Raw genomic sequence first — 15,169 nt, 5'->3', positions numbered from 1 at the left:
TTTGTACAGGTCTCTTCCACCTCACATCACAGTATTGATTCGAGCAGGATCTAGTGTGCTGATTGAGAAGGGTAAGGCTGGGGAAAAGGTGGCATGCCAGCTCCTTGCATATCACAGTACATCAGGGCTGCTTTTGTCTTCTGTCTGTGCAAATTATGGCTTGTTGAAAAGCCTGTCCCGTTTGCTGTGTCTTTTGTCATTACAGTGCTAATGGCTGATTTACATGTTTTACTTAAACAAAATGCTGGAGGGGTTTCCCACTTCAGAATATCAGCTGACTGTACTGGAAGGAGGTGTGTGTTAAACGTGCTCTGAAATGGTTTTATACTGACTTTTGTCCCACTCTGTTGAGAATTTTAAATCCTTTTTCCAAGGCTATTTGTCCTAAAGTTTCAAATTCTCAAAAATTACAGGTTGGGTAGTGCACTTAGGGATTGTGGGTAACCAATACAATTTAGGATCAAGGATATATTTGTCATGTTTGTATCCAGTTACTTGCTTTTTAGAATTGTTACACATTTTGTCTGGAACAAGCTGCTCGGCGTGTTCCAGAATGCTCAATAAAACAGTTCTGTTTTTAACCTTCAAAGGATAGTGAGTGTACCGGCTCCGGGGCCCATAAGCTAAAGTGCAAGATTTCACCTCCAGTAATTACCCTTTTGTTACTACTGTGTCCTCCTTGCTTCTGTGAGACCTAACAGGCAGACATGCTGGTGTCGTTGGGCTTAATTGGGATGGCCATAAACAATTTGCCTAACACCTAAAGTGCCCCAAACCTATTCAGCTCTTTCCTTTCATCTTTGATCCATGCCAACTACAAGGCATACTGTGGGTCTTATTTTAAGGTTGGTGCAAATTCTCTGAAAGAAACTATTGTAACTGTATAAAACCACCAAAAAAAAAAAAAAAACTACTTTCAAACTAGTTTGGTCTAAATTTGTCTTTGTATTTAATTCCAAATGCTGTTGTGACCTTTTTTAATATTAGACAAAAACAGTCTTTAAACTTTTATGAATGGGACCCACTGTAGCTTTAAATTACAGAATTATTTTGGAATGCTATGAAAACTATTGCCCGTATTGAAAGTTTGATCAGCGTATCAGGCATACCAATCCTATAACCAAAGCATTCACCATTCTTTGATGGTAATTTGGGACCATTTGTGTAAACACAGTATGGCTTATGAATTTATGAAGACTTTAATTTAAAAATTATACAATTTAAAAAAGGTATTACAGATATTTTAAATCAGCTTACAAACAAGAAAATACAACATGGACATGTCAAATATATACATATACACCTTTTAAACACACTATTGTCAAAGCACAATGCCCAGACATGAGGTTGTAGGATGTCTGGTTTATAGTGTGTTTTTTTTTTTTTTTTTTTTATTATTTATTTATTTATTTATTTTTTCTTAAATTTAGTCGTCGCCAATTTTTTACCCCGGTTTTCTCCCCAATTTAGTATGCCCAATTATTATCTGTATCCTCGGCTCACCGCTTGCAACCCCCCCCCCGCCGACTCGGGAAACGGCGGCTGGAACACGCGTCCTCCAAAATGTGCTCCTGCCAAGCCGTCATTTTTCGCACTGCAGATCCACAGCAATGCCACCAGACCTATAGTGCCGGATGACAACACAGATCTGGCGGCTCCACTGCAGAACCACAGGCGCCCTATCAGCCACGGGTCGCTGATGCGCGGTGAGCCGTGGATTCCCCTGCCGACCTAAGCCCTCCCTACCCGGGCAGCGCTCAGCCAATTGTGCGCCGCCCCCTAGGAACTCCCGGTCACGGTCGGCTGTGACATAGCCTGGATTCGAACCTGCGATCGCCAGGCTATAGGGCACATCCTGCACTCCGCGCGGAGCGCCTTTACTGGATGCGCCACTCGGGAGCCCCTGGTTTATAGTGTTGACAGTGAGGATGACTAGTGATCTCAAAACTTAGTTCCCAGAATACATGTCCACGTGTGGTGCTTTATAGAGATACTCCTGGCCAGCTATGCTAGGCTTGGATCGAGAGTCCATACCAATAGGGAGGTTACCAGTACTGCCTGTCCTCATGCTCAAATACCCCAGGAATCCAGATGGGTTCAAAACTGCCGTGTTGCTGTCCTGGTGAAAAGCAAGCAGCGGGTAATCCTTACCGATGGAGGGCCAGATCCCTTGATTTTGGAATAACTTTCCTGGGCTGGCTTCGGTGGAGTCGGCTCTGTCTTGGATCTTATTTAAAATATCCTGCAGCGGTCGAGCACAGCTGGTCGTCTGTGCCGGCCTGGGGCAAAGACTTTCCAGAGACTGCAGGGTGGTTTCCGCTAGATTCACCCTGCTGATCTTGGGAGGGTGGGGGTGGTGGATTTCTGCCGATTGGGACAGCTGATGATGGCCTTTCTTAGGTTCAGTGGTGGGCTCAGAAACCAGAGGGAAGCTGCTTACTGTGGCCTGCGGATCGTTCATTCTGGTTCTGTGAGACCCGATGCTTTGCGGGAGATGCAGGAGACCACCTGATGAGGCTTCAGATAGGGATTGCTCAGAGTTGAAGCTTGAAGAGTTCCTGGACATGGCTTCTTCTACACACTGGAGATGTGTTGGTTTAGCTGCTTCGTAATGACCAGCACTACAGGAACAAAGTAAAAACAGGTGCCTATAATATTCAATTATTTTTTGTATATACAGCTCTGGCCAAAAGTTGTGCATCATCCTATAGAATAAACTCATTTTGCTTCATAAAGTAAAATGAAACCTGCTGAAATAATGTTAAGTTAACATTGAATTACATACCGCTTTGTAGTTTTCCTACATACTTAACGAACAAACTGACAAAAAACTGAAAATTTCGAAATCCCACACAAAATACTGTACTACTATTATGGCTTCCAGATGACTTCTGCAATCTCATTTTGTAGTTTCTTTGATTAGATGATGTTAAATAAAAGATCTAAATTATGTTCATATTGTTTTTTTTTAAATTATGTCTAAATCCTAAAATTTTAGGTGATGCAGAACTATTGGGCATAGCTTTACAATACAGTGACCACAAGGTTATTTGGAAGTCAGTTACATACTCTAATCACACAATGTGTCATTGATTTTATTGAGGGCAGAGAACACTTCAATCTTGACGTCATCCCCACTGGTTACTGTTGCTGCCTGCTGTGCTCTGCGTGGTGTTTCAATTCCTTTAGAAACATGATCGGGATTGTTTTGGAAAGAATCCCTCTGCAAGCAACACATTTTTAGAAACAGAAAAACAGCAGGGGGGTTTCATTTAGACAATGGAGCGCAGCAACCTGAAACGCAGCGGGCTCCAGTATAGCAAGCCGACAGTGAGGTATGTCTGCTGTCCCAGTGATTTAATATCCAGGACATGCAGAAAGAAAAACAGCACTAGTGTCGTTCTGTTTTAAACAAAGAAGTACACAATAAGCAGAGCCCAGGAGGAAACAAGAGTTAACAGATAGAATTATTCAAGATCTTTTGGTTGCTTTTAGGATATCCAAATGCTTGTTTCCCCAAACGTTCCAGTATGTCTTGTTGTGCTTTAAAACTCGCTCACGAAGACACTACCCAAAATGTTTACTAGACTTCAATAAAGCAGACTTACAGATGCAAAGTAAATATGTCTGGCTGACCCTTTCTTTCATGGTATATATGAAACCTCACTCAAAAGGGCTACAAAATCTTATACCATTCATTTTGAAGCTGCTAGCTCCTGGTGACATGCGATTTTCACCAAGACTTTAGAGTGATCTGCTGCTACTTCAAATACAAATACGTTCGACACTCGGTTATTGTCTTGCCTGAGATCCTGCCTGACTGTAAGCAGGTTGGGGCTATCAGGAGATGGATCCTTAATGTCCTCGTCTATCCATTCTGCCAGACCACGCGCAGCCTCCCTGTGGCTCCTGTTCATGAAGGCGGCGATGAAGGGGTTGGTTCCTGTTTTGTCAGGTTCCTCTTGTGTACTTGAGACTACAAAATCTGTCTGAGGAGTTAGCTGTCCCTTAACACCCTCCCAGTGCCTTGGTCCTGAAAACAACACAACTGAATTATTCCAGGAGAAATCAGCACAGTAATACAGAACAAAACAAGGGCTCTTAAACTGAGCACTGGATTGTAGGAGGAATCAAGGCTCTGCTAAAGTCTACTGCAATAAAGAATTGATTGGGAATTTCTTAATAAATTATACCCATAAACTAAGCAAATGGGTCAAGTACATTGAAATGTATAATAATAAAGACACATAACAATTAATCATCTCCATATATAGCAACGGTTTTAAAGCAGTTTCATTGATTAGCCAGCTCACCATATACAATAGTCAAAGATTTAAAAACAACTGTGACATAATGACCCAGAACAGTAACACAATCTCTTGTAAAAAGATAAATAGGAATGATCCACCTGGCTTTATAAAACTAACTGGAAACACTCAAATGGGTTTAAGAAAGGCAGTGTGAATGTTGACTCCCAATAGATTTTCAAGCCCAACGGTGTCACTGAGCTGCAGATAACTGGCAGTGCTGTGCTATATCATTTTCCAGCACACAAAGTTAAAAATGAATTACCAGCTTTGCTTTCCGAGGGCTCTTCATCCTCTCTTGTTAAAGGTCTTTTGCAGGAATTCTGAGCTCTTGTTTCCCGTTGCCTGCAATTCAATTACAGGTGATGTTTAGTGGCCATTTCCCATGCAGGATTCTAAACATGAGATCACAACCTACAGCTGCTGAACTGTCAAGTTATTCATTAGTTAGAAAAGGATATCCATTCTTCATGTTGGTTTAGTATTACTGTCACTTGGGGAAGCATATCCTTGTTGCACAGGTTTCAGTGTACAATCCTTTACAAAGGGGCTTCAGTTTCAAGCACAGCGCTAATATATGTTAATAACCCAGCTCACATCCCCACAAGCAATTTCCAGAAGCAATACTTACTGGAATAATTAGTAAGCATGTTAAATAATTCTCACCAGAAACGTATAGAAGGATATGTTAAGAACATCTTGGGGATACAAAGTCCCTTTAAAATTCACTTTAAAATCTCTGACGATAAAGTCTATGAAGTTTCTTTCTTCAGTGCAGTCAATGCAAAGAAACTGCATTCTAAGATCAAGAGACACCTACCTTTTGCTGTTCAACCCATAATCACGAAAGCCTTTGGCAAACGGGTTGTTATCAATTTTCAGTTTTGTTATCTGGAGAAGAAAAATATGATATTTTTAAAAAGTATTTATTACAGTGACAAAAAGCACATGTAACATTAGGTTATGAATTTATGCTAGGTAAAGGGTGAGCTAAATATACATTAACTACTCCCGATAGTTTTTACTTTTAGGGAAAATTACCATCTTTATACTTAGAACCATGTTCTCTATTTCCAAGTTATTGTTAGCTGTAGAGACAGCCCTATGAAATCATTCTACCTTCTGAACACAAGATGGCAGTGTTGACAGCAGTTTTAGTATTTTCTGAAACAACTTCAACTGAGCAAGGAAAATTTATTTTGCTATTTAGTTATAGCAGTAAGAGCCGACACCTTCTACTGACAATACACAGCTGTGCACTAGATGGCGCTGGCGCTTACTAATATAAAGACACTTTGGTTGATCTAGCCTAAATCACATATGTCTATGGCAGGCAACTAGAACTAAAAAGTAGGACCTTAACGCAGACTTTTGGATTAATTATCAATAGAAAGTATTTCATTGAAAGATAATAAGTTATGTCTAATTAATTAACTTATTTAATAAACTACAGTGCTTTCAGAGTTCTAGGTGATTGATTGGGCGTCTGTATGTGCCAGTGATCATTGTTAAGTGCTGGTGGCTCCCCACCTCATTGTTCTGGTAGGACGTGACTCCAATGAATGCAGCTTCTGGGAAAGTGAACCTGAGGTAAGGGCCCCACTGCTGGCTGTACAGATCGGTCGCCTGGACAATGTGGAGGCGGGGCTGGTATTTGTGCATGGAGTGCAAAATAACCTGCGAAAGGAGGAAGAAGTGCATTCAGAAGTGAATATGCTGCGTGTCGGGCGTCTCTCGTTGTAAGAGATGTCATCTCGTGCAGCTTGGGGGGGCTGCTAAATTATTTGATTTGTGTTATAATAAGAGACCTCACTCGCTTATCAAAAATAAGAAAAACTTTTGAACTGTGCCCCATGTCTATACAAATCCTCAGCAGTGATGGGTTCATTTTTCAGAGTGAAATTAATGATCACAAAGAGATGTATATTCTCATGTTTGGTTTCTTCTGCTGGAACATCTCTTCTACTGTACGTTAGTACTGCTTCTTGTTGCACTGCAGCAGTTTGGATGCATGCATTACAGTGCCTGCATATCAAATAACATATACACTAGATTTGGACTTCCTCTATAAGACAAACAATACAAGTAATTGCAGTATTTTTTTTTTTTTATCTCGCAACTATTTTGAATATTTGAATTGAATTGAATAGAGGAAAAGAATAACACCTGTAATGGGAAGACAATTTTGTCACAATAATATCTTCTTAGTTGGTAACGTGAAGCAGAGTGAAGTATCTCAGTGTTTCAGATCTTTGCGATGCCTGTGTGTGTCTGTGTGCACACGTGTCTGTGTCTCTGTGTGTCTGTGTGCGTGTGTGTCTGTGTCTGTCTGTGCGTGTGCTGTCAATTTGTCTCACCAGGCCGTTCTGGTTGAGTGTGTTGTTGGTGAGTTTCAGCTTGTTGAAGGAGACGGGGTACTGCATCCACTTCTCCCCTAGCGCTGGGGACTCCGGGTGGATGAACAGTCGGTTGGGAAGGTGTGGCTCAGCCTTGCCATTCACTTCCCATTTATTCCGGCTCCACTGGGAACACAAGGAGTACAATTAGAAACAGCATTTCCCTGTTTGAATCCTAATACAGCAGTATATACACACACACCTATTACAGTATATACACACCAAATAGTTTGCATTAACTGATGTGTTTAGATGAAGTGCAAATATATCCAAAAATGAATAAAAGAAACAGATACCGAGAAAGACACTTGTTGAAATGTGTCCACCAGACAAACAAGTTTTACTCACAGTGAATATAGAAACTACAGCACATTAGCAGTGTAAAATGCAATAGAACATACCCTGGGACTTACTTTAAATTATGGCACTGCTATCCTTACAGCAGGTTCATAATTGCACACTATAGTTTTTGTTATTTGGTACTTCTATAAGGAAATTAGTATCACAAAATAAAATATAATCCTAGAGATAAAGATCAGTTTTATTCTCCTGGGAAAAGTGGAGTTGTGACAGGTGAAAAACGTTGGGAGACAAGGTAAACAGTAACACATTAAAGTGGAAAAGTATGTTTTTTTTTAACACAATGTTTGAGTCCTGTGATTCAAATATCAGTGATTTTTCCTTTGGCAGTCTGGAACATGTGGAAGATGTTTCTGGCTCAGCCTCCCCCTTTCTTCCAGACATTATGACTGGATTGGGATTAGGGATTTGTGTACCTTGTGCTTATGGTCATCATAGGGCACCATGTCCATCATCATCAGGTATTTCACTTTGGGATTTAGGCCAGTCACGCTGATTTTACACGCTGGAAACATCCGCCTGCAAAACAGTAATAACAATCTAATAAAATATTCATACAGATGCTATTCACAAATAATTGAGCGTCAATCATACATTAATAAAGCTTGGCTTGCAACACCTAAACTGAAGCGAACAGCCATTTAGCCACAAAGCCTACCAGTTAAAGTGTCAAGTTTGAGACGCGTGTGTAAAATGAGGTTTGCATGTCCATGGGGCACCTTCAGTTGTCTCTATGGCAACTGTAACCTTTAGCCAAGGAGATTTATATAACATGGCATTCACAGCATCTGAAATTAGAGAAGAGATGGAGCATCCATGCAATTTCGCAAAAGCTTCAGCCAGTCCGATCATGACTAGGCAGACAGATCGAGGGAGTAGATTAGACACACTGCTGCTTAGCCGTTCACTCTGCATTCCCATGTGGCTGTTCTTGCTCCTTACCTTCCAGACTTGGTGATAATCATTTCCGTACCCAGGCTCCCGAATTTGTCCCAAAGCCCCCTGTCCTGCAGGGAAACACGGATGTGTTCGGAGGAGAATTGAGCCTCTGTCTCTGTTTCGATGGAAGGGCAAGTGATGGGCAGTTGTGGCATTCTGTTCAGGGCTGGCATCTCTGGGCACCGCACAGCAGCCTCTTTACAATCTGTAAAGCAAGAGTATGCCATGCTGTACTTTGAGAACAACTCGATCCTGGAACTGCGAGCCAGAAAATAGAAAATCTCTGTACAAACTCACAGTGGAGGGGACAGAAATTACATCTGCACAGCCCGAGAGGTTATTTTTCTTTTAGAAATGGCTCTAATGGGTAGTATTAAACTGTAAAACTGATTCAAGCTGGTTATTCTGTACCTCAAAAATATTTAAGTTTTAGGCAAGATATGCAATGCATAATGAAAATGTAAGTGAATGTAAAGTATGTTGTATACTTGTAATACAAAAACAAGGTAGAATCACAAGGTGGAGCTTTCAAATACTTACAGTTCTTCACCATTAATTCAAGGACCACTTTATGCTTTTAAAGGACTAAAGGCAACATTAACATGCATGCCAAGAATAATCTGTACTACCACATTCACTTTTGTTTTCATCTAATTTTACATTGTTCTTATAAACAGTTTAAAGCTTTAAAAAAAAAAAAAACAGGAATTTGTAAGTCTTCCTCCGAAGTTTATTTGTCTTTGTTATAATAAAAATATATTTTTCATTAAAACATATATTTTTAAATTTAAGATTTATTTTTCTTGATTTAAGTTTATATATATATATATATATAGAGAGAGATATATATGACCCTTAATGTAAGGTAATAATGTGATTTAGTAGTGTTTGTGATCTAGAACTATGTTCTAATAAAGAAATACAATATCAATTGAATTTACAGTTAAATCTCATCAAATCAAAGGGAATAGCCGTGTAAAATGTAACTATATAATACCTGAAGGGTCACAATGCTTGAATTCAGAAGATACACATGAACACATTTTGTAAGATTGTACCTGATGCCATACATCTTACCAGAGATCATATAAACAAAACATGCAATCATTGTGTAAATGTTAATACCTTACCTGGTGGATAAAATGAATAATTCTTCATCGTAGGGGTGAAAGGGAACGGAAAATCACAAAACGGCCTTGTGTCCTGCAGAAACATGTCCAAGAGAAGGGTCCCAGCTCGGGTTCGGTCTTTAGGCCTAAAAAGTGGTGTCACCCCCTCAGCTTTGGAACCCAGACTAGCTCCGGGTCCTGTGGTGTAAGGTGAAGTATATGCGAGTCCTACCTTGAAGTGCCTTTGATCTCTCCTTGTGTTGATGGCCATGTGGGATGGGCACTTGTCATGTCACTTCAGAGGCTGTATCCTTTCCACTTCAAACCCGTCCCAGAGGCGCTAATCACCTGAACAGTTGTCCTGACATTACTACAGGAAGCAAGCAGGCCTGTAGCTCCACTGGGGAAGTTAACATAGTGGCTAGACAGCAGGTAATGGTGTGGAGACAGAGTGTATATTCAATGAATTAGCCTGACAAGCAGCCACGGATTCCATGCCACCTTTCCCTGATCAGTTCAACAAAGTCGGGGTTTTTTTTGTGTGTCTCTATTTATTTTTGTATTTAGTGATTTTTTAAGTGCTCACAGATTTAGCTTTTGAAGAACAGGACTGTGTGTATGGCTTGAGTTTTGAATTGAACAGCCAACACAATCCTGACTTTCCAATATGTAGCATACATCTATGTAAAAAGCAAAAACACACTTTACATAGTTTATTTTGTATTAACTTGTATATAAATAGGACATTTTACTCTAAACCATGCTCGTTTGTTTAAGCATGGTTATCATAACTGTTTTTACTGGAGTGAAAACCATGTACTTTATAGAGGTTGTGCCAGGGTCTCGTGCTACAAATATAAGGATAGATGTTCTGTTTGGAAGTGTCTCTGGTCTTTTTGTATGGACAAGCTGAGATGCAATAAGTAATAATGATCAGGCTCTTGAAAGCACCCTGTTTTACATTAGCATGGGATGGAGAAGATAACACAGGATAACCAGGCAAGATGTATTTACTGCCTTTAGCTCTACCCACAAGTCACACTTAATCGAATGCATCTTTCACATGTAATATTAATATTGTTTTTTTTTTAAGTTTGAGGGTGCTGCTGAGTTTGCATTTAGCATACAGTACATTTAAAATTGCCCTTTTTCAATTTTAACAGGGAACGCAATGATTTTACTCATGCGTTATTTCAAGAATGGTTTTTTAAACTCCTAACAAGAGCATTGAACAGTTTAATTGGTTTAAAAGTATTTTATTAATAAAAAAAGTAGACAGAATGCGATAAGACGTGTTTGTTTACTGCTTGAAAAAAAAAAAGCTGCATTTTTTTACACTATCTTCTACTGGGGTACATTTTTATATTGCTTACATAATGCATAGTGGGAATTAATATTCATGTAGTGTCATATAATTAAAAAAGGTAAATTAATAAAAGATAGGGCTCTGTTCATAATGCTTTTAGACTGTTGGTAAGGAAACTGACATCAGTCTACATTACGTTTCATGAATATCAAACTTAATTCAGATCAGACCAGTCAAGTTAAAGCTTTGTGAATAGAGCCCATTGCACACTTACAGGGGCAGGATGCAGAATATTCAATGCACCCTCTTGCCTCTCCCTGCTGTGGTAGCAGCTGATTTTCAGTACGGTGTCACACATTGAAAATGGTTTTGCTATATAAAGGCTGTGAAAATGAAATGGGTAATACTCATTCTGTGTATGTGAATCGGGTTATGTTTCACTTTCAAATACTTTGCGCAACAGAACAGGGAAAGAGCCTGGGAGAGAACCCAAACCCTCTTCCTGTGTGGATATTCAATACAGTTTGTGAAACTTGCAAGAGGAAACAGCAGCTGCAGATTACAGGAGGCTTCTATATACCAACTTCATAGAAAAATCACAGAATATTAAACAACAACAACGATTCACCTTCCTACAGCGCCTTTCATCACAAGGACCCCAAAGCGCTTCTCACAAAAAGTGAATAATTAAACCATTCAAATGAAAAACAGGCCAATGCAGAATTTGATAAAAACAGAAATAATAATACAAAAAAAGATTATAAATGTGGTTTTATAATTGTAAAATGTATAATATTGAAAAAATAAAAACATTAAAAAGGCCCAGTCCAAGAGACAAGGTTCTACAAGACAGGAATTCTCCCTATAGACAGCGTGACCTTTATTGAGCTAACGCACGGGTACATTTGCAGAAATTCACTTAACTTACTCTGCAGTCTTATTTTTCCCATGTGTATCGAATTCTATGCAGGTCCACTTATGCGGTTTTGCTCATTTTAAAAGGTAAATGTTCCTGCTTTGCATCCATTCTTTAATGGGAGCACAATGTCATCTTTTAATATGATTTATAATGAACCATACTGAAGACTGGAGTTGTTTAAATATTACACTCATTTAAAAAATAGATGCAAATTAGGAAAAAAAAAAAACCTTAAAATCAGCAAAATTGCATAACTTTATAGCTTACCTGGCAATGAATGTAAAATAAGAAATAAAAAAAAAAACAACTTCAAAAGGGTCTCGAATTTTATTCTGAGAATGTTTTTCTTTATGTTTTTCATAGAAACTGACATTTATTTTTGAAGCTGATAAAAAGCAAGGCTGAGAGCAGACGGGGTTACCCTGATATAAGACCGAGCCATTTTTTATCAGTGCCCTTCCCCAGCATATTGATACAGGGGCAGACCCCACCCTGGTCTCCTTGGCAACTGAACCGGAGCTCCATCTCAGGACACAGTTTGGCTCAGGCTTTTATTTTATTTATTACATTTTTAGGACTGTTTATGTGAACACTACAGGGTTTCTTGTCCTGTCAAGAAAAAAAAAGCATTATAAAGCATTGCATAGCTAGAAATTTAACATGATACAATTATACATACAGCGACTAAGGTCCTACTTATGATAAAGCCATTTAAAGCCAGGTCAGAATGTGTAAGAGTTCTTATTATATCTGATCAGGCTGAGTGGAAGACATTAACAATTCCCTAACATGTTAACACTTTATCAGAAGACTTTCTAAAATATAAAATAAGGCACAAGTCTTCTAAATCAGACTCACAGTATAATACATTTGAAAAGACAATGGGCTGTGGTGTAAAGACACATTTACTGGGAGGAATGAAACCATTTAACAGAACTCGAAACAGTGTGATAAACACTACGTTACTGTTTCCAGGTAGGATCTATAACACATTTATCAATGTTACTGGGACAGTGAAAACCTCTTTAGAGAATCACCGGTTACTTCAATCTGCCGCATATTGTAATAAAAAATTCTCTATGTTGTTCAACCAGTATGCTTCTTTGAATCAAGCGCTTTGCGTGATCAAAATGAAAGTGTACAGACATGATCCCAATAAGAGGTAAACTCACAAATAATGGTGTGCACCACAGCACAGTTTCTTAATTGCTGTCTTTAGTAATCATACTAATAATAATAATCTTTCATTACAAGTGATCCAAAGACATGCAACAAAAACGCACACCTGCAAACACAAAATCCTGTTTAAAGAAAAGTAAACTTGTTAAATGTACACTGTAATACAATGATAATAAAAAAAATAAAAAATAAAAAACTTGTGTGGGTCCCAAATCAGTATCTTAGCTTTCCTTAGGATTAAAAAACATATATTTTATTTTATTTAATTTTATTAAGACAACAAAAAACTGTTTTACCAAATCTTTTCTGGGGCTGGGGGCCAAAATAGGAGTCTGTTTACCTGTATATTTTAATACAATTCACCTAGAATTTTAGGATTGAGACATAAAAAAATGTTTGATTTCAAAATGTCACATTTTACAATTTGTGTCAGTTTTTCGTTAAGTATTATTATTATTATTATTATTTATTTCTTAGCAGACGCCCTTATCCAGGGCGACTTACAATTGTTACAAGATATCACATTATACATTATACAGATATCACATTATTTTTACATACAATTACCCATTTATACAGTTGGGTTTTTACTGGAGCAATCTAGGTAAAGTACCTTGCTCAAGGGTACAACAGCAGTGTCCTCCACTGGGGATTGAACCCACAACCCTCCGGTCAAGAGTCCAGAGCTCTAACCACTACTCCACAGTATATGGTATATGGAATACTACAAAGCGGTATGGAATTCAATATGTTAAGGTAACAGCAGGTTTCATTTGACTTTATGAAGCAAAATGTGTAAATTCTACAGGGTAATGCAAAACTTTTGGCCATAGCTGTAGATGAAACACATTGGCTATAGCAGCAGTGATATAAAACTGCATCCCAGGATAAATACTGTAACCTCACAAAACATGAATGTAACAGAAAGGCTGTGCAATATAAGAACTATAGAAGCATTTTAGAGAAGATGAGCCTGGGTTTAGTCACTTTTAGCAACTGATATTAAAAGGGTTCCTCATTGGCTAAAAAAAACATAGCAAGCTGAAAAGGGAAGGCCTGGTTTTGAACGCATCATAATATGCAAATGAAGCAGCAGCATTATAAGGCAGGTTTGGGACGTGCTGCTTGCAATGTGTCAAGGAGCCAGCGGGAGTGTGAAGGTGCAGCACATTATAAAAGTGTCATTAAGCTGCCATTAACACCCTTTAAAGGAAGACTACAAAAACAGAACAAGGGGTAAGTGGCTTAAGCAGTTTAAGATGGTCAATGGAACTTGGAAACCTGTGAAAGGCCTAATTGCAAATGGTAATACACTTCTGTTCTTTAAACTGCTGCTTTTTTTAAGGAGCTTTTCACAGCTGCACTCCTGTTTGTAAAAATAAATGCATTTGTATATGGCATTAACACAAAGGCAGATTATACTCTCATTTCGTCACTTCAAAACGGTAGCTTAAGAGACGGTTGATGACCGGAAAGGATGTTTTAATTCTATAAGAAAGAATATATTTTCCTGCATGCATTTTGGCTGAGTCTTACAGTTTTACCACAAGGCTGCATATGTCAAATCTAGGCTTTGGCTATGGTTAGAATGGTTTCACTTCTCCATTCTTGTAAAAACCTAAAAAAATATTGAAATAATTAAAGTGAAGATAATGGGTGAGTGTTTAAGATTTAGATTAAACACCATTTTGAGCACTCACATTCATTATATTGCGTTAAAAGCTGGTAACACACGACTTTTCGCGTTGATCTATACTTAGTTTCTTATTACACTAGGTTATGCTGAGAAGGCTTTTTTGTTTTGCTTACAAATCATATTCTTGATCTTAATATTTGAACGGATAACGGCAAGTCCATAAAATGGAATCAAAATAATTATTGTGCAACATTGCCACCTCCTACTGCAATCGGCATGTTATTGATTGTATAATCTCAATTCTAATGTAAAAGTGTGGGTTACCATTATCTTGTTGCAAGCCCTTGATTTTTAGCATTACTCACCACTTAACAGCCTTTTGTTTTTAGTCATTTATTTTAGTTTTGACACTTTTTAGCAACACGAAATAAGCACGCACTTCACCATTTAGCGAACCCAGAAGAGTTGCATCCATAAAAACAGAACACCCTGCAGGTCTATTACTGTTTTGACGTTCATTTTGAGAAGTGCAAGGTACCCTCTATGTTACATGCTGTGAAAAACTAGTCAGCAGGCAACTAAATCATTTCAATATATTAACAGTAATTATACATTAGTAATAATTAATAATGTCTTCAAAGACAAACAGGGCGATGAGACCAATCTAGTTCAAGCAACACTGAATTGCAAAGCCAGTGAAGTGACTTTCTTTTCTTTTTCAGGCACAGCGTGTCTGCGGTATCGTTGTGTTCCGGATAGGATATCATCTTATACTGTAAGTTTGCTATATCGACACTACAGTATAGATGATGTACTACCCTGGGCTTCATTCAGCAGCGTCAGTGCAGCGCAGTGCGGAGGAAACAGAGAGGCGGCGATGATCTCAGGGGGTTGTGATCAAACCGTTACCATTACTGAGCTTTAGTAATGGTAAGGGTTACTTTGCTTCTTCTCACAGCGACGGCATGACAAAGTCCTGATACCTGCGTTATCTGTTTCCTTCCAAATTTTGCTGAAA

The 15,169-nt window shown here is 38.6% G+C and overlaps 1 protein-coding gene across 1 annotated transcript; it reads right to left on the bottom strand.

Moving 5' to 3' along the window:
• Window positions 1-3,499: 3,499 nt before the first annotated feature.
• On the bottom strand, window positions 3,500-9,635 carry LOC117430929 (T-box transcription factor TBX6L-like). The gene is made up of 8 exons (XM_034903307.2): window positions 9,133-9,635; window positions 8,006-8,207; window positions 7,480-7,582; window positions 6,665-6,829; window positions 5,838-5,984; window positions 5,128-5,198; window positions 4,573-4,652; window positions 3,500-4,033 (listed from the first exon to the last, which is right to left on the bottom strand). The coding sequence occupies exons 1-8, from the start codon at window positions 9,380-9,382 to the stop codon at window positions 3,696-3,698; spliced, it is 1,356 nt and encodes a 451-aa protein (XP_034759198.2). The 5' UTR covers window positions 9,383-9,635; the 3' UTR covers window positions 3,500-3,695.
• Window positions 9,636-15,169: the final 5,534 nt, after the last annotated feature.

Source organism: Acipenser ruthenus, chromosome 26 (genome assembly GCF_902713425.1).
Source record: "Acipenser ruthenus chromosome 26, fAciRut3.2 maternal haplotype, whole genome shotgun sequence".
NCBI lineage: Eukaryota > Metazoa > Chordata > Actinopteri > Acipenseriformes > Acipenseridae > Acipenser > Acipenser ruthenus.
This window is presented reverse-complemented; position numbering and strand designations above follow the sequence as displayed.

Coding starts and splice junctions, on each gene's coding strand:
- LOC117430929 (XM_034903307.2), bottom strand. CDS start 9,382: ATGGCCATCAACACAAGGAGAGATCAAAGGCACTTCAAGGTAGGACTC. Junction 5,199..5,837: donor CGTCCTACCAGAACAATGAG/GTGGGGAGCCAC, acceptor TTTCTTCTCCAG/ATAACAAAACTGAAAATTGA. Junction 4,034..4,572: donor GCCCTCGGAAAGCAAAGCTG/GTAATTCATTTT, acceptor TGTTGTTTTCAG/GACCAAGGCACTGGGAGGGT.